This window comes from Podospora bellae-mahoneyi, chromosome 4 (genome assembly GCF_035222275.1).
Source record: "Podospora bellae-mahoneyi strain CBS 112042 chromosome 4, whole genome shotgun sequence".
Taxonomy (NCBI): Eukaryota; Fungi; Ascomycota; class Sordariomycetes; order Sordariales; family Podosporaceae; genus Podospora; species Podospora bellae-mahoneyi.
In genome coordinates, this window is record NC_085883.1 from 1,580,029 (window position 1) to 1,603,813 (window position 23,785).

The window sequence follows — 23,785 nt, forward strand, 5'->3', positions numbered from 1 at the left end:
CGATGACTTTCGATGTGGGATGGCTTCCTTTTATAGAAACCTTGGTTAGTAATGAATCTTTTCCACAATTGTTGGTTGTTCGGCGGTTCCAGGTAACAGCACATATAAAACCAAGATCCGGAACGGTGGAGAAACGCATATTGCTGTTATGAGGTATGATGTCAAGATCATAGTAGGTATTCATATGTACTACTTGAGCAAAACTCCAATTCTCCCAAACAGAAGGCCAACACCCCTATCCAATCTACCAGGAATTCACCTTCCGCAACCTGACATAAACCTTCTGTGGCTGTCTCGAAATTCCATCAAACCCAGCATAACCCCCCAAAGCCTCTGGAATCTCCAAAAACTCAAAATTCCAAACCACCAACGCCATAATCGTTCTAATCTCCAGATGCGCCAGCTTCCTCCCCCAGCATTGTCTGATACCCATGCCGAATCCCAGCTGCGGTCCCGCGCCTGCATCAAACTCCACACACCCATCCTTCTTGGTTACAAGCCAGCGCTCAGGCTCAAACAGCTTCAGATCCTTGGACTCATCCCAATGAGGCCGTCTCTTCGCCGCCTTGGACGTCGGGCTACGAGCATTCTCGTTTACAGGCAGCGAAGGGGAGAGGTATCCAGGTCCGGCATTGACCATAAAGACCTGGCATCCTTTAGGGATCTTGTAGCCCAGAATTTCGGTGTCTTCCGTAGCCTCTCTTGTCATGCTGAATGGTGTCAGGCGCAGCGTCTCCTCGATGACCGCCTCAAGGTAAGGAATTCTCGCTCGGCGAAGCTCTTCAAAGGTGGGGAAGCGTTTTTCTGCAACAGCCTCTGGAAGAGCAGAGTACAGTGCATCGCGGAGTTTAGACTGGGCTTCGGGGTAGCCAGTCAAATACTTGGTAACCCACCCCATTGATCCCCCTGTGGTATGATGACCGGCGATCATGTCTGCAAAAATCTAGCAGAGGATTTTCGTTAGCACAACCTGCTTTTTGGCTACTTGATGCAGCCACGCTCACCTCATCGACCATGATGTGACTGTTCAACAGAGGCTCACGCCCTTGTTTCTCAGCTGCAATCTTCTCCCGCATCAGATGGTGCTCCAGAGCTGTCTTGACCTCGCCCGCTTCAAAATTCCGAATCGCCACGTCGAGCTGCTTGGGGACGACTTGTTCCTTTTGTGAGAAGATCTTCCGGAACCATGGCTGTTGGCTCCACCACCAGAAACTGAGTTTGGGCGCCCAGGCAATTGTGGTCTTTTCCAAGACATCAGGTGCGTGATGGACAGCGGCGAGGAATGGCGAGATTGGAGTTTCAGGAAAGACCACAGGCTCGTCCTTGCTGGCTGGGGGGATTTGCGAGGGCCTTATGTTGGATATCGTCTCCAACTGAGGGTCCGTTGCCGAGTCTGGAATATTTCCGCCGAAGGCGTAGTGAACCATGGTGTCGAGGGCAGCGTGGTAGTAATCCGACCGCACAGAAAACGGTCTCCCGTCGGCAAGCTTCATCTTTGCCTCGAAAAGCTTGACGAGCTTCAACCCCTCGCTGTGAAGAAATGGGCCCATGAAGCTGTTCAGGAAGTTTGGTGCCATCAAGTCTTGCTTGAGGTGGCGGCGGGCTCGGAAGGTGGGGTCGTTGGTCTTGTACCTTGCATTCCAATCACCCAAAGCGAGGAGCCCGTCGATCAAGAACTGAGGCTTCTCAAACTCGGTGCGGCGCATCAAAATGTCCTGAGCTTCGTGGAAATCGCCCACCAGGATCCATGGCTTGGAAAACGGACGGATGAAGACTTGGCAGATGGGTTCACCCATTCGTTCGACCTGATGGGCTAGCCACATGCTAAACTCTCCCGTGACGCTGATTTCCCTGCTCATGGCAGGTGCGTCACCGAACAACGACTTTGTAGCTTCCATGTTGAACGGAATGCCGGGGAGCGGTTTGGGAAGCAGCCATTGGTACAGCAAATAAGGACCAAGGACTGTGAGCAAAACAGCCAGCCAGAGTGTGGCTGTTGGCGACAGGAAGCTAGTAAGCGTCGTATAGATGTTCAGAAGAGCCATATTGTAGGAGTTTGCACTGAAGGGCACTGTTAGGGGACGGTTGTGTTGAGCCTAATACAAATGCTTCCATACGCAATGGGGAAAGATGAACAGAAGTCCCAACCCATGATGGCAGCAGTGAAGGTGGTTTCCCGCCAGGCTCGACGTCAGCACCGACGGCCCCCACCGGGACCGGAAACCATGCTACGTCGGCCGATTCATTTCTGTTACAACCAGCTTTGCCTGAGCCGGCCCGCTCGAAAAGGCTGAGGCCCGGGCACGCACGAGAGTGAGTTTGAGGGTCAGTCTGAGCCGAGAAATGTCGGCCGATATCTGCCGGTCGGAAGGTACCGGCTCGACTGCTCGGAGGGAACGGATGTATAGCTTTCAGAGAGACTAGCACCGAGCCAGAAAATTGATTATCGTCCACCCAACTATTTGTAGGTGCTCAGATGAGGACCACACTAGGAGACGAGGGAGCTGTACACGAGTGTGAGGCATATTATTGTGCGTGCACATATGAATCATGTCTGCTCATTTGTGTTGCATAACCTGCGGGATACTGCCTCCTTTACAGTTTCATCAATGGCCAAGGGGCACTTTCCTTTCTACATATCACATATGGTAATCCATGTGTATAAAATCTTATCATTTTCACTATTTCATTTCTCTATGGAGAGCATCGAGCGACCCAACGCTGCCTGGTCTCCATTCTATAATGTAGTAGGTAAATAGGTAAGTCAGGCCACAGGCACAACAATACCACTATTGTTATGACATGGGGAAAAGACACAGTATCTATTTGCTATTCCAGGATCATCAGTTGAGAGCAGCTTCGTAAGTTTGACATGACCCTATTTCCCAACACCCTAACGCCTGTCTTGTGTTCATGCAATATTCACGTATAAATCCATATCCTCAAAACCAACTAAAAACACTCATATCAGTTGTTGGTGTATTCTCAGCCAAGAACTCTACTTCGGCATAGTCTGGCGTCTGTAGGCAATTCCACGCCTCCGACAGCTGAAGTGCAGGATCAGTGACGACGATTGGGTCGGTATCCAATCTCATTAGTGTGTTGGCCTCGCTAACCGTGGTATCACTGATCTTCTCTAACTTTCCAAGAAGGCGTGTGAGCGTTCTTGCGCCCACCTCAGCCATGTGGTTCATATCGGCAAGAGTTTGTAGTCGGCCCAGCGCACTCCTTACAGCCTGGATGCACTCGTCCTTAGCAACGTCAGTGACGCCTACTCCGAAGGGATCTGAGGACTTCGTCATGCTGGTAGTGGACTCCCTTCGGAGTGTCGTCTCTGCTTTTGGTGGGAAGTTTTCATCGGAGCAGAGACACAAAAGGACCACTGCAGCCTCAAAGGTTGGGATGATGAGACTCGCATGGCGTGTGTGTGAGCCACCCATCATCAGATGGAGGGCAGAGACACCTTCAAGTAAGTTTAGTGCTATGACGGCCAGCGCTCGCTTGTGGGATGAGAGCAATATCTGCTTGTAGGCTGGGAGTTGCTGAATCGAGTTGGCCTCCTGAAATAGCGCAGGGCGGAAGTTGTGGCAAAGCGACTCCAAGATGGCCATATGAAACATCTGACGCTGTAACGGTAAGGTTGGAAGACGGGCATCCCACTTGTCGCATGTGTCAGGGTAGAGAGCAAAGACAGGTGGTATTTCGGGAAGAAACTCGCTGCAGAACTTCTCGTATCGTTCCTCTGCAGCAATGGGGTCGTATTCAGCCCCGTTCCCGGAACCATGAGTCCGCCAGAAGTTTGCTATCTGTGCCTCGAGCACGCGCTCGGTGAACAGGTCAGGAGCATCGGCTTGAGTGACGTCGTCGAGGCCAAGCACAAGGTGCATTCGAGGCATGGTGTCAGGGTTCAGTGCGTCTGGTAAGAAAGGGATTTGATCCAGACGTTTAGATAGCACACTGTCCCAGACATAAAGATTGCAAAATGTCCTCCGTCTCATTTCCTTTTCGAGCTCGTCCATGTTGTGGCTGTAAAAACCTGATGTGGCATCAACATGCAGCCCAATCCTCTGTGCCACTCGAACAGCGCAACTTAGCGCTTCCCAGTGCGCATTTGTTCGGCCCTGGCACAGGGACCTCAGCCCAGCAAAAGCGACGTGCTGAACCCGTATAAGAGACCCGCGTGCGTCGAGGCGTGAGCAGATTGGTGTGAGTGCATCGGCCACTCTATCACAGGACTTACGGATGTCAGCCAGCGGCACTCCCCTGATGCTGTCGATAGTACAGGTCGGCGAAGGGAGGAACTGAGAGGCATAGGAACATATCCTGAGAACCAGCACTGCAAACTCGATACCGTAGGCTGTCGATGTCCGCTCCATTTCCCACCATTTCTGATAATGTGAAAGAAACCAAGGCGGATATATGAGCTGATCCATCCTGGGTTGAAGCCTTGTCAGCTACTCTTTTGTTGAATAGGTAACGTGGTTGGACAAATTGCATCGGCAGAACTTACCAGCTAACCTCCGCGATGAAATACCGTACCAAAAAGTCGAGGATGGAACGATTAGGTATTGAAGCGAACAGCCTTTGGGCTATGATTGCCGTTTCTTCTGGCACTGGCGCGGGCTCGCTGCTGTGCCCCGTTGCATCGTCATCTGCCCCTAGCTGTGAGGCGTGGTAAGCGTGAGAAAAGACGTCTGACTCGGACGCAACTTACCTTTCTCACCAGAGCAATCGTGTTGGATTTGCTATTCTCAAAATACCCGAAAACCTCCGCAAGGGATGTCGGTTCTCTCCCCTCTTTGAGACCCCCCCAGTTGATCGTGTCCTGGACTGAGGATGAAGCAGAGGGCCTCCTTTCAGCTTGAGCCTCCTGTTGGCTATCATCTGTTTGGATTTCGTCATCATGAAGGTGGTCCTTCTGGGTTTGGGGTGGACTGGGTGGTAATGTAGCTTGAGAAGGGTTGTAGGCGCATTGTTCGGGGCGTCGACGGCGGCTGCAATGGTTACATGGATACTGCCGGTTGCACTGTGACGGGATAGCATGTCAGTGAGGGACTTGATGCCAAGATTCCCTGGTATGTGCAATTGCAACCAACCTTCTGTTTCCTGGTGTAACAAGGGATACATGATGAAACCACCCGTTTTCTCTGGCTTGATTGCATTGTCGATTTGGCGTTCAGGGTGCTGAAAGAGGTATCAACTTCACCAGGGTCCAGACACGGTTTCCCCAGCATCCACTCGTGGGCTACGTATTTACTTTAAGTGCGAGCAGAGCCGACTTTGTCAAGTGGGAGAAGATATCCCACGCCTCTGAGCCGCATTGTGGGATAGCTGTGTGGAGCTGTACTAGTGTGGTCCTCTACAGACAAATGTAACCGTGGGCAACGATCAATCCTGAGTACCACTAAGCACCACCAATTGAAGCTGCATTTCTTCATTGTATTGCGTTTACCCCGATACGTGATCCCGGATGCCGCATATTGTATTGCATCATCAGCCCTCCAAGTACCGGAATTGGGAGCCGTTGAACAGTAAAGGGAAGGGCCGCTTCGCGCCACCGCCAGAATACTGAGTGTTTCGATATCCGGCTTCCGAGTGGACTGCGCCCCATCCACACAGCCCTTACTGCAAAGTGCGGAGCAAGAAGCTCAAATGCGTGTTCGTCGCCGGAAGAATGGAAAATTCCGTGGTTGATGAAAAGCCCCCCAAAATAGGCAGCATGCTCTACCTAGGTAAGCACAGTCTACAGGCCTTTTGCGTCAGATGAGAGGGACTTGAGGATAGTTCGAAGAAGTTTCCATTGATGTTTGGGCCCTTGACCCTACGCTGCAGTCCGAGGTCTCTAGTTCTGTCCCCGAGCTGGCGCGTCAGTGTAATGCCACACATTGGGCTGGCACGGATTCCTACCAATGGAAACCTTGCCATGTTTATCCCATGGCGGCCATCAGTCATCAGTACACTTTGTACCTATGTCAACGGAACCAATATTCTACCTATGTGGGGGTCACTCTGCCGTTCTTGTCCGGAGAATTGCCTAGTTTAGACAAGGTCCGCAGACGGATTCCTTTTGGTTGAGCCCACAGGATACCCAACTCATTCGACGATCTCGATTCGAAACCGCAGTCCCCCTCAAACAGCCGCATGAAACAGAAAGAAGCTTAGCTGTGCCATGCCCATGCGCTCGCCACCGACAATCTGCATAGGACTCAAGTTGATGTGGTGCGGTATCCTGATTTAGTCCGGGTCCGAAGGTAGCACAGCGTATCACGACTCCACATGCAACGACAGCTCTTTGAGAATCGCACCTTATCAGTTATCAGAGAGAACTTTTCATAAGGATCAAGTGTTGCATATCTGAACAATAGCCTGCCATCGGCGCACAGTTTACTTCCCACATGGGTATTCAGTTCGCCGGACATGTACCCTGATAATGTTGTAGTTAGGTAGGTCAGCACTTATCCATACTGTGTGATACCATAGTGATTGTATGAGCAATTATACATGTCAGCTTGCCATCCACCGGGGCCTGACTGCGATTCGCCCGGGTTCTTGCCGATCGTCCCGTGGTCTTCAGCAGCTGAATTTTACCTACATAATATATTATGGCTTCGCTCCCTTGAATGCTCGAGTCTTCTACTCAGTCCTTGGGTGTTACCTACTCATGGATGCCCGTGGAAGGGCTACAGAAGGTTATGCAAGGTCCATGCACACATAAACAACATGCAAACAAAAGGTGGTGGTCAGTACTTCGGTCATTACCTGCGCGCTTTGCTGGTCCATGCCTACCATTGAGCAGTCATAGTTATTGAAGATTAATGAACCTAAAAGCTATCCCTTATGACATGGTGCGAGTAATCACATATCGAGGAATCACTTAGCACTGAGCTGTCAATCGAAATACTTATCTGGGTCCGGGTTCAGTTCTTTATCTGTGGTTACATGTCGGGAATCCCTTATGTCCGGATTAATAATGGACAATTTGCGTTTCGGACTTTACGGCTACATGCCTTGTGGCGAGCGACTGGAACTTTGTTTTTCTCTGTCAGAGATCGTCCCATTCCTTGCCAATTTGGTTGAATGAGATGCAACAGAGTAATATACTTGAGAAGCGATTGGCCCTCTGCTCAGACCAACACTCATATCACTGACCTAATCTTGCAGACCGTGAAGCCTTACTGGCAGAAGATGGCATCCTGCCATCACAGCCTCAGCCGCGATTTTTCGGCCCTTGAAGCCAACATAAATCAGGAACAGTTTCCATTTCCTGCTTTGTGGCCCCTGATGCCTTTTTGTTGGTGGTTCACCGCTTCTTTCTATGCATGATTACTACGAGTCGTTCCTTAACAAGGAAAGGTGAAGTCCCAATCAGCTCGCGGTTCGTTTCGACTTGCCACTATCCGTCTCCCTACCCTACCACACCTCATGGACGATCCAACTCCCGCCAACAACACGGAAATTGCTGCTTTGGGTAATGGAAGAGATATGGAGAAAGTGGAGAAATCCTCCCCGTCTCGTTCCTCGTCCCCTCAGCAAGTTTTGACTGCAGGAGATGAGCCGCAACGAAAAATAACCGGTGCCCGCGTGTGTTTACCTACATGACCCTGGTCGCAGCTGCTGTCAAGACGTCACCGTACTGACAATTGGGCAGTGGGCAGCTTTTGTTATCAGCACCTTGACGGCTATCTTCGTCTACTCGTTGGACAACACTATCGTTGCCAACATCATTCCGGTACACATTTCACCATTGTGTTCCCATAAACCGCCTCCTACTGACTCGTGATCGTGAAAAGGTCGTTGTTAACGATCTCAACGGAGTTGACAAGCTACCATGGCTGTCCGTCGGGTAAGCACGAGTCCGATTTCCGGCACCATTTCCTGATCCGAAGGCTGATGGTACCCCAAAAACGACAGATTCATGATCGGGGGGATGGCAACTATCCTCCCATTCGGAAGACTTTACACAATGTATGATTCCAAATGGGTTTACATCATATCTTTTGTCTTCTTCCTCGGCGGATCGGCACTTTGCGGCGCAGCACCCAACATTGATGCTGAAATCATTGGTCGTGTCATGGCCGGTGCCGGTGGGAACGGGATGTATGTCGGTCTTCAGGTGCTCATGTCTATGCATACTACGGATAAGGAGCGTCCCACATACCTTAGCTACGTGTAAGTATGCGCTGCTCAATGGCCTCATTTGCTATCATCCATACTGACATGGTCGACTGGCGCATTTAGCGGAGGCACCTGGGGCGTAGGAACCGTTTGTGGTCCAGCTGTCGGAGGCGCCTTCTCGTTGTACAACTGGCGATGGGGCTTCTACATCAATCTTCTTTTCGGGGCTATCCTTCTGCCTACCTATCTCTTCGTCATCCCCTCCGCCAACCCGTTGCCGAACAAAAAGCAGTCTGAAAAGCTCGCTCTCATGGACTGGGTTGGCGTCATCATCAGTATTGGCGCCATGGCAACCATCGTCATGGCTATCAATCTAGCCGGAGTGCAATTCCCCTGGAACAGTGGCTCGATCGTCGCACTATTCATCGTCAGTGGTGTTCTTTGGATCTTATTCGCTCTCCAGCAGTCGTTTTGTCTCTTCACGACGGAGCATAAACGTCTGTTTCCTGTGCCCATGCTGAAGCAAAAGATGCCGGTATTGCTTTTCATTGCCTGCGCTGGCGGCTCTGCGGCTTGCTACATGTCTACATACTGGATTCCCATCTACTTCCAGTTTTCCAAGGGAGACTCAGCAATCTATACGGCTCTTCGACTGCTGCCATTCATCCTCGCGCTTATCACGATAATGCCCGTGAGTGGACACCTGATAAGCAGATGGGGTTGGTATAAACCTTGGTTCGTGGGAGGAAGTGCTTTGACTCTTATCACAGCTGCACTCATGGGTAAGTTCCAGCCATTTGTGACGTTCCTTTGACCAAGGCTTTGGTGTCTAACGCGACATCTAGCCCACTACATCAATGGGGGAACACCGGTTGGTGCCTTTTATGTCATCGAGCTGTTCTTGGCCTTTGGAATTGGCGCCTATGCACAAAATGCATTTGCCGTCGTTCAGTCAGTTGTCGCCCCCAAAGACGCACCCTATGGGCTCGCCCTCATGCTCGTTGGTAAGCTTCATCATCATACAAACCTTTCAGATTACTTTGCCCTTCATGACTGACATTATTGTAGGGCAACTGACGGGAATCACGTTTGGTCTCTCCATCAGTGGTGCCGTATTCATCAACACAGCAACAAGCGGCCTTCATGATGCGCTACCACAGATTCCCGTCGAGGAGTTGTCGCATGTCGTTGCTGGAGCTAGCAACCAGGTCTTTGAGTCATTGTCACTCGAGCAACGATCACGCGCCCTCGAGATTATTGTCCAGTCCTGGAATAAGACTTTCATCTGTGTTTACGTCGCTGCTGCAGCCAGTTTAATTTCGTCGGTTTTCTTCAAGGTAAGCAAGCACTTGAAGGCAGTCTGGGGAGAAGTCATGAGACACAAGAGCTGACTCAAAACTACTTCATCCAGAACACCAAAGCCAATGTCAATACCGCCGCTGTGGTTCTATGAGCGGGTGTGGGAGAAGAACGTGATCATTGGGCCAGACCAGAAGTCAGTCCTGGGCTTCAAGTTGAATCTGTCAAGGATTGTGGTCAGAAAAGAAGGTGCACAGATGGGTTGTTCCGTATTGCCACCAAAACAATGTTGTGTGGGATGATTTTACAGTGCTACAGGAAAAGCAATTTGTGTTAGAAACTTAGACTGCTTAATAGAAGTATCATGCCAAATCGTCCTTAGACCCCCTGAGCCCCTGAGCCCCTGAATTACTTGTGCCAAGCCGCTAATTCCAAGGCTGCTCCCCCTTTCCAGCTTCCCAGTTGCCAAAGAAGAGATGATTTTGTGAATTACAAGTGTATTGCAGCATACTTCAAGAACCAGGAGGATTGATTTTGACTGATTCAGAGACAATCGACCTCACACACATAAAGAAGAGTGGATGTCCACAAACAACGCGCCCTCAGCCTGCCACAACGAGGATTTTCCACCGCTTTCCCATGGGCTACCTCATTCTCCCCTAGACTTAATACTCGAACTTCTGCCCAACCAACTCCTCACTCAGCCTCCAGCACCTATCCACCTCCCCCTTATCATACACCGCATGTCTCGCAACAGGTTCCACAACCTCCCCATTCTGCAAGTACGCCGGCCCTCGCCCTGCCAAATCCGGATCCAGCGCCGCAATAAGAGGCGTAGCACCAATCTGCTCATACGTCTTGAACCGCGGCTCATCCCCAACCGTGAAACTAAACTCCTGACCTGTATTGCGCGTGGTGGTGGACAAAACATCGCTGTAATCATCCATCACCAAGTGTGACCCAAGTTTAGTATCAAGATTAGACCCCGGGTGGCAAGCAAAAGCCACCACACCGCGGTCCTTCAGCCGGTCTGTCAAACCATACGCAAACAGGATCTGCGCTGTCTTGGCCTGGCCGTAACCTGTCCACATGTCGTAGGTTTTGCCGTCGGAGAAGGAGACGTCGTCAAAGCGGACAGGGGAGATTTGGTACCCTACGCTGGTGAGGTTGATGACGCGGGCTCCGTAGGGGCTCTTGGCACCGGTGAGAAGGGCGGGGGTGAGAAGGTTCGTCAGGAGGAAGTGTCCGACGTGGTTGACGGACATTTGCATTTCTATGCCTTGCTTGTCGAGGGTGTATTTCTTGAGGGCCATATTTCCGGCGCTGTTGATGAGAACGTCGATTTTGGATTTGGTAGCTGCCAGGATTTCCTGTGCCGCGCGGCAGACTGAGTCATGGTTGGAGAGGTCGAGTTGGATAAATGTTGCTTTGACTGATGGGTCTTGTTCCCGGATGGCTGTGATCACCGGGTGGACGTTTGCAGCGGTGCGGGAGGCGATCAGAAGGTGAGCTGGTGATGCTTTGGCGAGTTCGATGGCGATTGAGCTCCCGATACTAGATCGGCCGGCGCCGGTGATGACGAAGGTGCGTCCTTTGACTTGGGGAGCAAAGGCTGCAACGGCTTGCTCGCTGGTGACAGTGCTAGCAAAGACAGCCATGCTGAGAGATACAAGTAAAGGGCGGGTTCCAGGTTTGCTGTAGTAATTCTGTGCCACAGAACGCTAGGGGATGCAAACTAGAGACATATTACATATATGTGGTTTAAAACCGCAGGCCATTCTGGATCCGGCAATAAAGGCCATGCCTGCATTGCCGGATGCCTTGATGTGGCGAAACCACTGTTGGGTGCCTGTAGAATTGATGCTGTGCATCCCTGAACCGAATGTTAGACCGAAACTATTCGGCTTCCCTTCATTGTACCTGACCGTTACCTAGCTTCCTGGCCTTTCAAAGCTGGGACGTGTCTGAGTAAAGCTTGGGTAGCAGATTATGTTGTCAGACAACATAATCTCAACCGAGCACTTGGATGCTATTACCTATTTCCGTAGGTATCTGTCTAGACTGATTAGGCAATAATACCTTAGCAATTCCACATACATATACTCTTCCTACGGCCTAAAGGCCAGATATCTTGCCTTTTGAAGAAATGTTATTACCTAGATCCGGCAAGCCTCTCTCTTGCAGTAACTTTGCATTTCAGCCTGAAAACATATTCATTACATCAATACCTAGCCTAGCCCCATTCTCCAGTTGACAACAGTGTTTGAAAGTGAAGTTGACACCACAAAAAGAGTGTGGCCGGCCATTTACTGCAATCCTTTCCCTCAGTGCTCGACCTGGGAGGCTCAGACCCAGGTTTCCCTTCCCCCTCTTGAGCACTTGGCTCAGCCGGCAACTCAACCACCAGGTTCTCGTATTTTTTTTTCCAGCAAGCTCATGTGCTGGGTAATATTTGTTCGCGACCAGCTCATGAGCTGGGCTTTGTTAGCCGCCAGTTCATGTGTTGGTAACGAAACAAGGATAGTGTTGGTGAGTTTAGCGACATCATGAGTCTCGACATCTTCGCCAGAAATGTCCGCCTGCTTAGTTTTATTCTGCCGGATCATTCAAAGCCTCGTTGTCAAGATTGCGAGTACAATGAGTACAGCAGAGCCAAGTCCGACTCCTATCCCAATTCCTCTTTTCGCAGTCTGGGAAAGTTCGTTGCTGTTGTCAAGAGCCTCGTTTGCCAATGATTCCAGCGCTGTGACTGTCCCTATTGTGGATGTCGTAGGCGTCATGGAAGATGCATCTGGGTGTGGATTGTCTTGGATATAAAACAATCCACTGTCACTTTTCCAGTTCGGGTCGTCAGATCGACGGAGCCGAAGTCTAAATTCCCGGCTGTCGAGGAGAATTGAATTGTTGATATTGTCATGGTCCCCGATGTCCCACTACTCCTGGACGAGAAGGTCGGATGAATAGTAGATGTCCTCTACCAGCTTAGAATTTCAGCGACAGTTTGAACAACGGTTCTGGTCAACAATGACTTACTGAGCAAAGTGCCAATCAGGTCCGATCCTGAGTCCCAAGGTCCAGGTCGTAAGTGCCAAATTTCAATCGTCAAGGAATCGGAGTATGCCATCCCAACGCTCCATTCAATAAGAATTTTACTGCCGAGAGCAAAGCGTTGCGGAATCCCAGTCAAATCATTGAAAGGTGGATTGATCCACGTCATGCCCAGTGGTTCAACAGCCGACACCACATGCTGCACTAGAAATGCCAGGCTAACCGCCTGCTGAATTGGTTTGAAGAGCCGGACCCTCATGGCTTTTTTGGAAACATAAGGGGTTTACTTCGAGGATAAAGGGGAAAGGAGAAGAACCGGATGACGGAGCGATCAAGTTCACCGACGCGGGTTTCGACAATATAAGGTAGTTAGTAAAACCCTCCCTCTTTGCTTCTGAAGACCTGTTGGAGGTACCTGTACAACGGCACACGTGTAGGCGCAAGGGACCAAACAAGTGATGGAAAGTTGTGACACAATGTGTGTATGATGACAGAGTCGAATAAGAGTTTTTGAACAGGTCGCACATTTTGGTGACTTTCTGACACTTGTCACACTTTGAAGTGGGCACATGTGCCGTGTGCCTCAGCGGGCTATCAAATTGGTCTTTCCATCAAGGGACTCGACATGACAGCAGTGCATACCTGTACCCTTTCGACTGACAGGCTTTACCGCCCCTGGGTTGTTCACTCTTCTCGACATATCCCACTTAGTCTGTGTACTATTTGGGTGTATACCTATCTACCTAGCTACAGCCTTCCAACCCCTATGTGTTACATGTCACCAAAACCCAACACCGCGACCATTGATTCGACCGTCACCCTTCAAGATACCCGATTTCAGTTCCCCGCCTCCACCGACGTAGGCTGAGTAGCCAACTCAGCCGCGTTGTTATGACCATTAACGCTGTGCACAATGAAAGGACTTGAGTAAAGCGGTGGTTTACCAACATCATGAACGATTTCCTCATTCGGACCGCTGGCGAAATCTGCCTTGCTGTCTCTGCCCCGCCGCTTCAAGACAAATCTTGTCAGAAGAACAGACAAAGTTATCAGCAGCAGGGACCCAAGCCCAACTCCAACGCCGATGCCGATCTTCGCTGTCTGAGGCAGATCGCCGTTGTTGACTGGGGTAGAGGGATAGACGTCGGGAAGACTGTACTGGATATCGTCGGTTGTGTCAACGTCGAAAATGTCTCTGTTGACGTCGCCGATGTCAGCAGGGATGTTTGGGCTACGTCCTCCAAGATAAACGCCCGGCTCCGAAGCGAGCCATTCTCGTAACCGTACTTTTCGATCATTATATCGGCATGGTTACCGGGGGGCGGATCAGTAATAATAAGCACGAAGCGTGGGTTGTTGGCAATGGCTTTGCTGTCGATGTTGTCACCCTCTCCGATGACCCACTGGAGCGTCTGTTAATTCTGTGCGTCTTCTGAAAGCTGAAAGGTCAAAAGACTTTCTCCTGCCATCATCATGGGCTTTTATGAGTGGTAAGTACTCACGAGCTAGAATGCCAATAACATCACCATCCCTCTTCTGCGTCCACTGCCGAACTTCGAGCGTGATTTTCCGGAGCCCAGCCGCTACCCAGGTGACCTCGATCTTTTGCCCGATGACATAGTGTTCTTACAGATCTCGCGACTCATATGGTGGGTTGGTGAAGCGGTCGGCCCGTGCAAGCGATGTATATATAGTACCCAAAAGATAATAAACGAGACTCCCCGTGGCACACCAAATGGGATAGCGACGTCCATCTTGGAGCTATCCAGAAGGAAAAAGAGCAAAGAGCGGTAGAACAGATTGTCTGGTGGGACTGGGTTTTATATTGGTTAAATCCGGGTCCATCTTTGGCTCGGCGCTCAGCACTACACAACAGCATGGCAGTGAAGCTCTTCACACCCAGACCAGCAGAGAGGAAGAAGATATTGAATGCTGACTTCTATCCCTGTCATGGTCTAGGCCCCGTATCATCCCGCGAAAAAAGCTCCGAAAAGCTCCCAGAAATTGAAGTGGCGCTCCAAAAAGGAATCAGACCCAATGAACAGGTGATACAACGAAGGTAGTCGACCTCCCGATACATCTGTTGTGATACACCGGGATGCAACACGAAGACCGAGTATCAGCAAGATCCCGGGAAACCCCCTGTTCTGTGTCTACCTTCAGCTGGTTGCCTTAAATCTCGAGAAAGGGTGGACCACCATCTAATCACGGATTCTGTTTCATATATCGTGTTCGCATTTTCATGAAATTTACTTGTCGATGACAATCCCTCAATCACTTCCACCAGCTTGGTATAATCAACAAATGATAGGGAATCTGTGAGAACCTTTCAAAATCTCTCCACATTACCCCCTTCAGCACAATACAGGATGTAGGGATACAAGAAGATCAATAGATGTTATCTTTAGTGGCTCATGGAGAGCGAGCCATGCTGCCCTCCGACATGTTCTTGTCCATCATATGACCCATGGACACATAGCGCGACAGCCAGCTGACCTCACGAGCCTTGTGGCCATTGCAACCCTTGCATCCTTTGCGAGCCTGCTCAAGACCGATCATGCCGGCGCTGACACCGTTCTTCTGACCAGCGGTGGCAGCAAGGCCAGTCCAGCTCAAACGCTTGCTACCCTTCTTGGTCTGAGAGGCGGCATAGTAGTTGGACATAGCAGCAATCTCCCGTTTCTCGGCGCAGTCGCGATCGATCATCATGTTGCTGTCCATGCAGCCAGGAGTGCCCGAGGAAGCACCCATCGACATTTGGGCAGAGAACATCATCATCATGTAGTCCTCCATCATCAGGCCGGAGAACATCATCTGCATGTTCATGGTGTCTTGGCTCATCTTGCCCATAGACATAGCCTTCTTGTTGTCCATGATGAAGACGCCACCGCAGAAACGACCGCTCATGTTTTGGCGCACGCTCTCAAGAACACCCATTTGAGCGAAAGGATCAGTCGTCATGGCGAAGTGCTCCATGTGAACTCCCTTGCGGTCATTCATCATCATGTCCATTGACTGGTGGTAGGCAGGCTCGCTATCCATGGTGGATTCACCACGGGGCATTATGAACTCGCAGGCAGCGGCACCGAAGGAGTAGATCTCGAGCTTGCACATATTCTCAGCGGGCAGGTCGGAGCAGAGCTGAGCCATGGCCTGGGAGACGAGGACGGCACTATCGTTGTGGCAAAGGACGACGCAGCGGTGCATAGAGTCGTCGAGGAGAGCAGTGCGCATCTGGGCGTAGAGGTTTCTGCGGACTTGGCTGGGCATCACCATGCAACGCTGGAGCATCAAGCACATCATGTCGAAGGGCATACCCCAGGTGGGTATGCAGATGCACATCATGGGACGGTTAAACATGCGAGAGAGCATAGGAAGGGCTTGCTGGTGGCAGTGGCGAGAGCTTGTATCGGTTAGTTGTGGTCTCCAAACACACCAGGCAAAGAATGAGAGGAGATACCTCATACCCATCCCGCCCATGAACATCCAGTTCTCATTGTCCATCTCCGGGCCCATCATCCAACCCTCAGACTCCATGGCGCACATGTGCATCTGCTCTCTGCCGTTGAGCATCCAGCACATGCCCATGGCCATCAAGGCACAGGTGCACATCCACATGGCGAACATGGCACCAGGCATCATCATCCAGAGCGGGACAGCCATAACCATCATGCACATCTCCATGCACGTGAGCATGGTGTGTATCATCATGTCTCCCATGTCGGCCCAGGACATATGCTTGCGCTGGGTGAGCATGGCCCAGCACATGTTGGGCATCATTCGCATCATCTGCATTATTTCCTGCCACATCATCGACCACATTGGCTGCTGAGATCGAGGGGTGGTACCGCAGGCGCCATCGCAAAGTGGTGGGATGTAGGTGACGGGGGTAGCCATCATCGACTTCATGGCGGCGGGCTTCATGTTCTTGTTGGCCATCATGGGCATGATGTTGGGGTATGAACCCGTTGTTGGTGAAACCGCAGGAGATTCAGGTGGCTAGAATCGGCGCATGACCTTAAGGGCGAGTGAAACGAATGTGGTGTAGGGAGCGTGGTGGTGAGGCAACGAACATGATGGCGCAATGTGATGATCGACTCGTTATAACTTTGAGGCAACGCGTCTTGGTGATTTGGGCCACTTGTTTTTTCCTCCATTCCAAACAGTGAATTCCCTGAGCCGTGCAGCCGTCGCAAGAGAAACGGACTGATATCGACCACCTGGCATTCCAGGGTAGCCAGTATCTGGCGGGCAAGCAACGTTAGCAAAAATGTAGGCAATTTCCAGTCTGCTTGTTCCAAGTTCCTAAGCGTGTTGACTTATCAGTAGTCGCGTACCTTTCCTGAGAAAGACGAGGCGCGTCTGGACCCAACAGAGCAGCGCAAGCCAAGTAAGGGAGAGAATGCGGGGGTAAAATTGTTCAATAGGCCAAGATAAGTAAAATATGAGCCAACTTTATCTGCTCTTAGAACAATGACAGACATTCCGTTGTGCAGAGCTGACATCCTTTTTGATCAGAGTAACTGCGGTCAGACCCCCACGTCGACCACATTGTCAAAGAAGTTGCATGTTTCCAAAGTCGGTCATCCCAGAGCCGTTCCTTCCTCTACTTCGCAGTAGACACGTCTCCCTTCTTGCCCAAAGTGACACACATGGGACTTGACAACTTCCGAGCCAGAGACACTGACCCAGAGTCTCCACCGACCTCTGGAGGGGTTTCGTTCTATCAGTCTCCCACCCCTAGGGACATCATCCCGCCCTCCCCCTCACGGCGCCTGAACTCATCAAGACGAGTCTTTTAGGCCCGTGCTCGCTCGTCACAGAGGAGTAGATGATAGCTTCAACCATTACCGGAAACCGTTCTTGGATGTCACCAGCTAATTACTGAAGTTTGTGAACACCGCGGGGATTTTCTCCCCTTCTGCGCGATCCCATCGAGCAACAGCTCTCCTCTCTGACACAGCCGACAGGTCACGTATTCTGCTAGGCATCGTCATATATATTCTATCGCCCTCAGTGTTGCCCATGATATCCGCCGCTTGTGCTTAGATGATGATGGCACCGTAACATAGCGCTTCTCCGCTCAATTCCGCCTGTCAACGAGACACATTTCCAGTGCTGTCGGAGGTTTTTGGCGTAATGCTTCACTTTTCCATCGGACGATGCGCTGATCTTCTCTGTTTTGGGACAACTGCAGCAACAACACGGCCCCAGGGCTCGCTAGAGAAGTGTCACCCTCCAGCAGAGCAAAAGGACACCGACTTGCATGGAAGATGAGAATCTCCGGTGCCACAACATGCCCCATATATGAACCAACTCCTCAGCCGGTATTCTGGCTTCACTTGCCGCCAAACCTCCTTCGACATTCTCTTCAGCAGTCTCGCATTCAACGTGAGGTTGGTATCAAATCTCCCGGTCAGCTACCATGAGCCCTCCACTCGCTGGCGACATAGTCCGAAATCATTTCCGCCGCGACAATGGAGTGGTCCTTCCCGTCCCAGAAGATTGGGCTGGTGTTTTTTTATTTCGGGACGCCTATATGAATCGATGTGCACGATCATACCCTGACGATCCATCCTCCCCGCAAGTTGTCACGTTATGTGCCTGTCAATCTGCATGCCGCCCTGGGTAAATCAGCTCCGCGAACGTCACATCAGCCACCACCCCTCAACGTCCTGATCACTTATGCGTTCCTGGGGAGAACAGGAGGTCTCTTCCGTAATCATATTGACGTGTCTAGCAGCGCTTCTCTTCCGTGCAGTCCGGCAGGCTCTCCACCCCTGTGCCCTCCTTTTCCGGCCGGCCCTGGCGAGATCTCTGTGCTATGTCAGTTCGCAGCGGAACGGTGTGGCTGCTACCCAGGTTTTTCTCGTTGATTTTCATGTTAATCAGGAACAGATATTTCCCGCACAAATGATTTTCTGGTATCCCATGCGACCACCTCTAGCTGTTGGATTTGTTCAAATCACTTCTATGCTTTATCGGAAAATAAAAATCGACATGTATTGCGGTTGGATCGGGCAGGAGAATCAGGCTTCATAGTCGGAGAATGGACCACCTATCCAGATTTCAGCAGCGCTCTTCAGGCTCTAATGTTGTCTCTTGACATCATTGCGTTGCATCACTCAATAACTGAGACCTCGACAGGATGTAGGTAGAGGGACCGAGATATTGAGTTCGCTGGTTTTCTCAACGTTCCATCAAAGAGACGGTGAAAAGGGGCACCAATGGGAAATTTTCTCTTGTCTCTGGCCGAACAGCACCTCCCTCTTGGCGGCTGAACACCACATCCGTGGATGTCTGATCATAAGGGCCAGCAGCCGTGGCATGTTTGTCTACCGCGGCATATAGGAGTCTGCGCATTGGGAAACCTGTTTGCCTTCACTTCATGGCATCGCTTGAGCCAATGGACGCCCGAACAACATAGCATAGTGACTGATTCTGACTATCTGGTTACTTCATGGTGAGTTGGTACCTACTATATGTTCATTTACTGGGTTATCTATGATCAGCACGACTCTTTCCTATTCTTGCCAAGTACATGAGCGGGTGTGCTGAAGCTATCGTGAAGGCCAGAGCCACCAAGTGAAGTTCAACCTCGAACCACGAGCTACTTTATTCTCATGCCAGTTGACATCATCTCTGCCAAAAGTAGAGACCTCCGAGATGCAGCTAGGACCTTGCCACAACCAACATCTCGATCCCTTCACGAAGAAAACTTGGAATAGCGTCGCAAGCAGAAACTGGAGACATCGGCTCTGCTGCCTCGAGATCAGAGACTCTATCGAACATACTGTTTCGATGGAGGTCTCTGTGGAAGACAACCGCGCAATCAATTCCGACGACGACGATAAATAGAGGCTTCATCTCCTCGTTTTGGACACCATTCTTCTCACCAGCAGTAGCAAGAACCAGCAGCACCAGCCTCTCTCCTGATCTCACCAGCCAGCAAAACTCAAACTTGATCTTTCCCGAAGACCCAAACCAAACACGAAAAATGAAGGCCGCCATCTTCTCCCTCCTTGCCCTGGCCACCTCGGCCCTCGCCGGGCCCGTCGTGACGGAGAGCCAGATCTCTCCCCGCCAGCTTGAGAGCCAGGCTGATCAGCTCGACACTCTGTTTGCTCTTGTGCAGACTCATACCGGCAACATTAGTACGCCACGCCTTTCCCCTTCACATTCCACCCCTTGCTGATATTGACCACTTCACCAGACTCCACCACCGCCGCGGTCCAAGACAACCCCTCCGTCGACCAGCAAAATGCCGCCGCCGCCGCCCTCACCCCCGACTTCAACGCCATCACCAGTGCTCTTACCTCGGCCACCACCCTCCTTGCCAAGCGCGCATGGGAGGACACTGTTATCTTTGCCCGCACCGGCGGCGATGACAAGGATGGTGGCGACGGCGGCGGCAAGGACGGCCCGAATAAGTCCTGCGCTAAGGAGTGTCTCCTTGTCAAGATTGAGCTCTTGGTTTGGGAGCTTGCTTGCACGATCAAGTTGGTGATTATCAAGCTTGGGTTGGGTAAGCTTTCCCAGCTGGACCAGGAGAGGGGGGGAAGTGATGCTAACAAGGGAAATAGCTTGCGTCCTCCAGATTCTGACTCCGTTGTTGTTGGCTCTTGTTGGCTTGATCAAGGCTCTTGATAAGGTTGTGCTGGGGTTGGTCATTGTGGTTAAGGCGCTGCTGCACACTATTTTGGGGACTGTGGCTGGGGCTTTGTTGGCGCTTATTATCTGGTAAGGTGGTGCCAGAACCTTGTGGCTGGAAGAGAGAGGTTGCTATGATGGGGTTGAGAAGTGCGGTGGATAATATGTAATACACGCTTTGCTGGTGGAAATCGAAGGGGACGGCTTGGGGGCTGCTTGGGGATGGGGGGTCGCTTTGCAGAGTTGATGATGCTGGGTGTCATATCTGTCGTTTACGCTTCGCTTCGTTGTTGTTGGGTTTTTGCTAGCTACATTATTGCAGTAGTTTACTGTCGTCAATCTCAGTCTTCTCTAATCTTGGCAGCTCGACCTGCTACAGTGGCCGTGGTTGGTGATATGTCTACCTAGTATGGAAAAGCTATGGATCCATAGTCCACTCAGGTAGAAAACAAGGAAGCACCAAGGACTTGGTTGATCAGGAAACGCCCAGCACGTGTTGAGATTTGAGTAGCCACTGGCCACCATCCCCACAGCTGTCGTCATGCCGGTCATCACCCGGCAACATCCGTCGAGGAGTAACCCCGTGATGGCAAGACAGTGGGCCTATATATACCCCAAGTCTGCTCCAAGCTATTAGCGAAGTAGCTTACGTAGCTGGATTCATTGATTTGGCAGCTCAGTGATCAATATCTGAATCCACACTGGCTGACATCAGTATGAAAGTCCGGAGACCACCACTACAGCTCTTCGCTTTAGGTAGTGGGTTCGATCCCTTTATAACTAGTTTTTTTTTCCTTTTCTTTCGACCTTTTTTTTATATCAACACTTGCACAATTTCCCCAACAGTGAGACAACAACAACAATAACAACATCATCATGATCATCATCATCATCATTACAAGAGAGAGAAATGTGATTAATTACATCTCATTCATTACCTGTCCAACCACTTACGTACAAGAAAAAAAGCACCCGGGTCCAACCTGCGACCACACCGCACTGGGTATTACCTCTCTTCGCCGTCATCGTCGTCGTTCACGATCGGCATACACCTCGCCAAATTGCAAGTTTTGCATGCTTTCCCTCTGCCCATTCTCCCCGTTCAAGTTACTATCCTCCCCATCACCCCTCAACCATAAACTTAGGCCCACTAACCACCACCGCCACAGCCCCCAAGTTCATCTCGGGGCTCATCTCCGGTAAATACCCCTTCAACCAGCAATTTCCTCCCACCTTGGGTAATATCGTCGTCAGGTTTGCACTAAACCCCACTCCAACACACGTGTTGTTCCGTGCTATGTTATTGTAGATCGCGCAAGCCTTTATACAGTCTTCAAAGGTGTAGCTTGTCATCCCTGTCAAATCCACGCCTACTCCCTTGAAGTCCATCATGCAGTTCACGTCGAACGACCAGCTGTTTGTGCCCAGGGTGATGATCTGCCGAGAGATGGCTATGCGGCCGCAGTCGAAATCAAGAAGGCCGAGGCGGGGGACGGTGATGGCTTCGGGGCCGGTGGTTTGGGTTGGGGAGGGAGGAGAGGTGATGTTTACTGTTGTGGGGAGGGGACAGAGGGAAGATTCACTGTGGTTGGTGGTTAGTGGCTCGTTAATAGGAGAGAAAGGCTGGGGGAAGAGGTGCCTCCGTGCGTTGGCCACTGCTGTTGTCCCTGCTACTCCGCCGACGATTATGGAGATGAGCATCACCACCGCTAGTGCTACACTCAGGAAGAAGGTTGGTCGACGAAAGCCCCATATTGTTGGTCCGGCGTTGTTGTCCTTGTCTTGCCCTCCTTTGGTGGTGAATTCGCTGATGCCTTCCTCTTTGTCTCTCGCTGATGTCGTTGAGAACTCGTACATCCCCAAGGGGCTTTTTGGCGGCCATTTCTTCGGACTCCAAGGGCCGGGGGATTGAATCCTGAGTTGGTTCCGGCGGAAGATGTGAGAGAGGGACTTGACCGGTGGCCCGACTGCTTCTGGGGCGTCCATGTTGTGTGTGAGTAATTAAGTGAATAATAAGGTAGCCTTATGTTGTCGCCGGCCAGGGCGTTGTGTTGTCAAGTTGCGCGCGCGAGATGGTCACCAAATCATACGGTGTGGTGTCATGATCGAACGAGTGTGTGGGTAGAAGGAGAGAGCAAAATGAAAAATATCTCCCATCCACAGCATCCCTGGGGGGAGGTGGTGCTCGGTTTAGTGTATGAACAGAACTCAAAACCGGAGAGATACTCTATCAGGGGTGGGGTTTGAAAATGCCGTCTGCATGCTGTCGCGCGTGTCTCCTCTCGGGCTTCGAATGACACAGGCACACAGCATTGGGTGTGAACTGTGCCGTCCCCCAAGATCGGAACAGGAAACCCCTCAATCCTTCCAATCGTGAAATTTAAGCTTGTTGTTTTAGTGTTGGGCAAGCGGGAAATCACTGAGGAGGCGGGAGTACGGCACGGGTGAGACTGTCTCAGAAAACGGGGTTGATGTTGCATAACGAGCCGCAGATCTTTGTGTTTGATATTCCAATCACCCACAGACCCGGTCAATAAGCAAGCTCGAATCAGCGACAAGAGACAGGGTTTCTGAAAGTTCAGTTGCCGTCAAACCGGGAAGTGGATTGATGAGGAATATTGAATCCGCGAATTTGTTACTGGCTATCCCGACGGGCAGTCCTATGTGAAAGTCATCACACCTTTTTCAGCCATAGGCCCAGCTAGATATGTACTTATGTAATCCCAACGTTATAGGTTGGATGACCAGAAAATGGCCCACCCATAGAGGTGGCCCACATTGGCTTGAACTTACCAGTGCCATTTTCCGCACTAAACCCTCAACAACCCTGGACCCCCCCAACTTTATATTCCACCCCCAGAGGTCAAAAATGGACCATTTCTTTTTCTTTTTTTTGCTCCAGGTACCCATCAATGGCCAAATATACCGAGGAAGATATTGCAAATGCCGAATAAGACATTCTTATTGGTATAAGCCAGCGCAAAGCGTCCGACAAGCACGGGGTTCCACGTTCTACATTAAAGCACCGCATCTTAAAAACCCAGATTTGTAAACAGGCCTATAAAAATCAATAGCGGCTTACTCAAAGCCAGGAAAACCTTATCGTTTAATAGATCCTTCGTTAGGAAAGCTTTAGCTATTCTCTTACCTACACTAACGTATAAGCTTTAGCGGCTAATATATTAGCTAAATAAAGCGATATTTATTCTATTAAAAAATATTGAATTAATTACTTTATTAATTATTATTTTAATATTAAAATAAAAGTAAAAAAGAAAATTAATTACGCTAAAATTAACGAAGTTATTTTATAAAATACTAATAAATTCTTTAACCTATATTTTACTATTAACTAAATTAAGTTTAAAAATAAATATAATTATAATAAAGTAAAAATAATAAAAGGTTAAGGAGAGAACGGCTTAATTATAAGGTTTTTAATAAGGGATAAAAAATCTATATATATTAAATAAAATAGAAAAAGGATTTAAATTATTATATTAAAATATATTTTTTAAAATAAAAAAGCTTTTCCTTCCGTAGTAATTTTTAAAGGTTAAAACCTTTAAAAATGATAGTTTAAAAATTAATTTGATAAAAATTAATATATAATTATATTATTAAATAATTAAACTAATAACGATTTTACTATAAAATAATTTAAAAAGGTTTT

General features: G+C 50.1%; 10 protein-coding genes across 10 annotated transcripts; 3 read left to right on the forward strand and 7 right to left on the reverse strand.

The window, feature by feature from the left end:
• Positions 1-244: 244 nt before the first annotated feature.
• Positions 245-2,231, reverse strand: QC761_403810 (uncharacterized protein; the record flags this gene model as incomplete). The annotated part of the gene is made up of 2 exons (XM_062878671.1): positions 1,005-2,231; positions 245-943 (listed from the first exon to the last, which is right to left on the reverse strand). The coding sequence occupies exons 1-2, from the start codon at positions 2,043-2,045 to the stop codon at positions 245-247; spliced, it is 1,740 nt and encodes a 579-aa protein (XP_062732159.1). The 5' UTR covers positions 2,046-2,231.
• A 574-nt stretch (positions 2,232-2,805) lies between these two features.
• On the reverse strand, positions 2,806-5,398 carry QC761_403800 (uncharacterized protein). Its single transcript, XM_062878670.1, has 5 exons — positions 5,377-5,398; positions 5,097-5,346; positions 4,715-5,026; positions 4,511-4,662; positions 2,806-4,434 (listed from the first exon to the last, which is right to left on the reverse strand). Exons 2-5 carry the CDS (start codon positions 5,232-5,234, stop codon positions 2,943-2,945), a joined length of 2,094 nt encoding a protein of 697 aa, XP_062732160.1. The 5' UTR covers positions 5,235-5,346; positions 5,377-5,398; the 3' UTR covers positions 2,806-2,942.
• Positions 5,399-7,045: 1,647 nt separating this feature from the next.
• Positions 7,046-9,820, forward strand: QC761_403790 (uncharacterized protein). Its single transcript, XM_062878669.1, has 8 exons — positions 7,046-7,581; positions 7,649-7,729; positions 7,791-7,843; positions 7,912-8,169; positions 8,239-8,897; positions 8,961-9,119; positions 9,184-9,452; positions 9,527-9,820. The coding sequence occupies exons 1-8, from the start codon at positions 7,423-7,425 to the stop codon at positions 9,566-9,568; spliced, it is 1,680 nt and encodes a 559-aa protein (XP_062732161.1). The 5' UTR covers positions 7,046-7,422; the 3' UTR covers positions 9,569-9,820.
• A 259-nt stretch (positions 9,821-10,079) lies between these two features.
• QC761_403780 (uncharacterized protein) lies at positions 10,080-11,072 on the reverse strand (the record flags this gene model as incomplete). Its single annotated transcript, XM_062878668.1, has 1 exon — positions 10,080-11,072. The coding sequence occupies one exon, from the start codon at positions 11,070-11,072 to the stop codon at positions 10,080-10,082; it is 993 nt and encodes a 330-aa protein (XP_062732162.1).
• A 948-nt stretch (positions 11,073-12,020) lies between these two features.
• On the reverse strand, positions 12,021-12,798 carry QC761_403775 (uncharacterized protein; the record flags this gene model as incomplete). The annotated part of the gene is given in 3 exon segments (XM_062878667.1): positions 12,021-12,347; positions 12,360-12,388; positions 12,448-12,798. 3 exon segments carry the CDS (start codon positions 12,719-12,721, stop codon positions 12,021-12,023), a joined length of 630 nt encoding a protein of 209 aa, XP_062732163.1. The 5' UTR covers positions 12,722-12,798.
• Positions 12,799-13,299: 501 nt separating this feature from the next.
• Positions 13,300-14,216, reverse strand: QC761_0065250 (uncharacterized protein; the record flags this gene model as incomplete). Its single annotated transcript, XM_062872636.1, has 3 exons — positions 13,300-13,748; positions 13,965-14,087; positions 14,195-14,216. 3 exons carry the CDS (start codon positions 14,214-14,216, stop codon positions 13,300-13,302), a joined length of 594 nt encoding a protein of 197 aa, XP_062732164.1.
• Positions 14,217-14,874: 658 nt separating this feature from the next.
• QC761_403770 (uncharacterized protein) lies at positions 14,875-17,010 on the reverse strand (the record flags this gene model as incomplete). The annotated part of the gene is made up of 2 exons (XM_062878666.1): positions 15,923-17,010; positions 14,875-15,865 (listed from the first exon to the last, which is right to left on the reverse strand). The coding sequence occupies exons 1-2, from the start codon at positions 16,408-16,410 to the stop codon at positions 14,875-14,877; spliced, it is 1,479 nt and encodes a 492-aa protein (XP_062732165.1). The 5' UTR covers positions 16,411-17,010.
• Positions 17,011-17,114: 104 nt separating this feature from the next.
• On the forward strand, positions 17,115-17,534 carry QC761_0065270 (uncharacterized protein; the record flags this gene model as incomplete). Its single annotated transcript, XM_062872637.1, has 2 exons — positions 17,115-17,255; positions 17,433-17,534. The coding sequence occupies 2 exons, from the start codon at positions 17,115-17,117 to the stop codon at positions 17,532-17,534; spliced, it is 243 nt and encodes an 80-aa protein (XP_062732166.1).
• A 1,925-nt stretch (positions 17,535-19,459) lies between these two features.
• QC761_403765 (uncharacterized protein) lies at positions 19,460-20,395 on the forward strand (the record flags this gene model as incomplete). The annotated part of the gene is made up of 3 exons (XM_062878665.1): positions 19,460-19,616; positions 19,676-19,987; positions 20,046-20,395. 3 exons carry the CDS (start codon positions 19,460-19,462, stop codon positions 20,204-20,206), a joined length of 630 nt encoding a protein of 209 aa, XP_062732167.1. The 3' UTR covers positions 20,207-20,395.
• Positions 20,396-21,234: 839 nt separating this feature from the next.
• Positions 21,235-22,098, reverse strand: QC761_403760 (uncharacterized protein; the record flags this gene model as incomplete). The annotated part of the gene is made up of 2 exons (XM_062878664.1): positions 21,235-21,694; positions 21,752-22,098. The coding sequence occupies 2 exons, from the start codon at positions 22,096-22,098 to the stop codon at positions 21,235-21,237; spliced, it is 807 nt and encodes a 268-aa protein (XP_062732168.1).
• Positions 22,099-23,785: the final 1,687 nt, after the last annotated feature.

What these genes read in the sequence shown, in the direction of transcription:
- QC761_403800 (XM_062878670.1), bottom strand. Translation starts at nt 5,234, where the DNA reads ATGCTGGGGAAACCGTGTCTGGACCCTGGTGAAGTTGATACCTCTTTC. An exon ending in GTTACACCAGGAAACAGAAG is followed by an intron (nt 5,027 to 5,096) that starts GTTGGTTGCAAT and finishes ATCCCGTCACAG; the next exon opens with TGCAACCGGCAGTATCCATG. An exon ending in TTCATCGCGGAGGTTAGCTG is followed by an intron (nt 4,435 to 4,510) that starts GTAAGTTCTGCC and finishes GCTTCAACCCAG; the next exon opens with GATGGATCAGCTCATATATC.
- QC761_403790 (XM_062878669.1), top strand. Translation starts at nt 7,423, where the DNA reads ATGGACGATCCAACTCCCGCCAACAACACGGAAATTGCTGCTTTGGGT. An exon ending in CCCACATACCTTAGCTACGT is followed by an intron (nt 8,170 to 8,238) that starts GTAAGTATGCGC and finishes TGGCGCATTTAG; the next exon opens with CGGAGGCACCTGGGGCGTAG. An exon ending in TTTCGTCGGTTTTCTTCAAG is followed by an intron (nt 9,453 to 9,526) that starts GTAAGCAAGCAC and finishes TACTTCATCCAG; the next exon opens with AACACCAAAGCCAATGTCAA.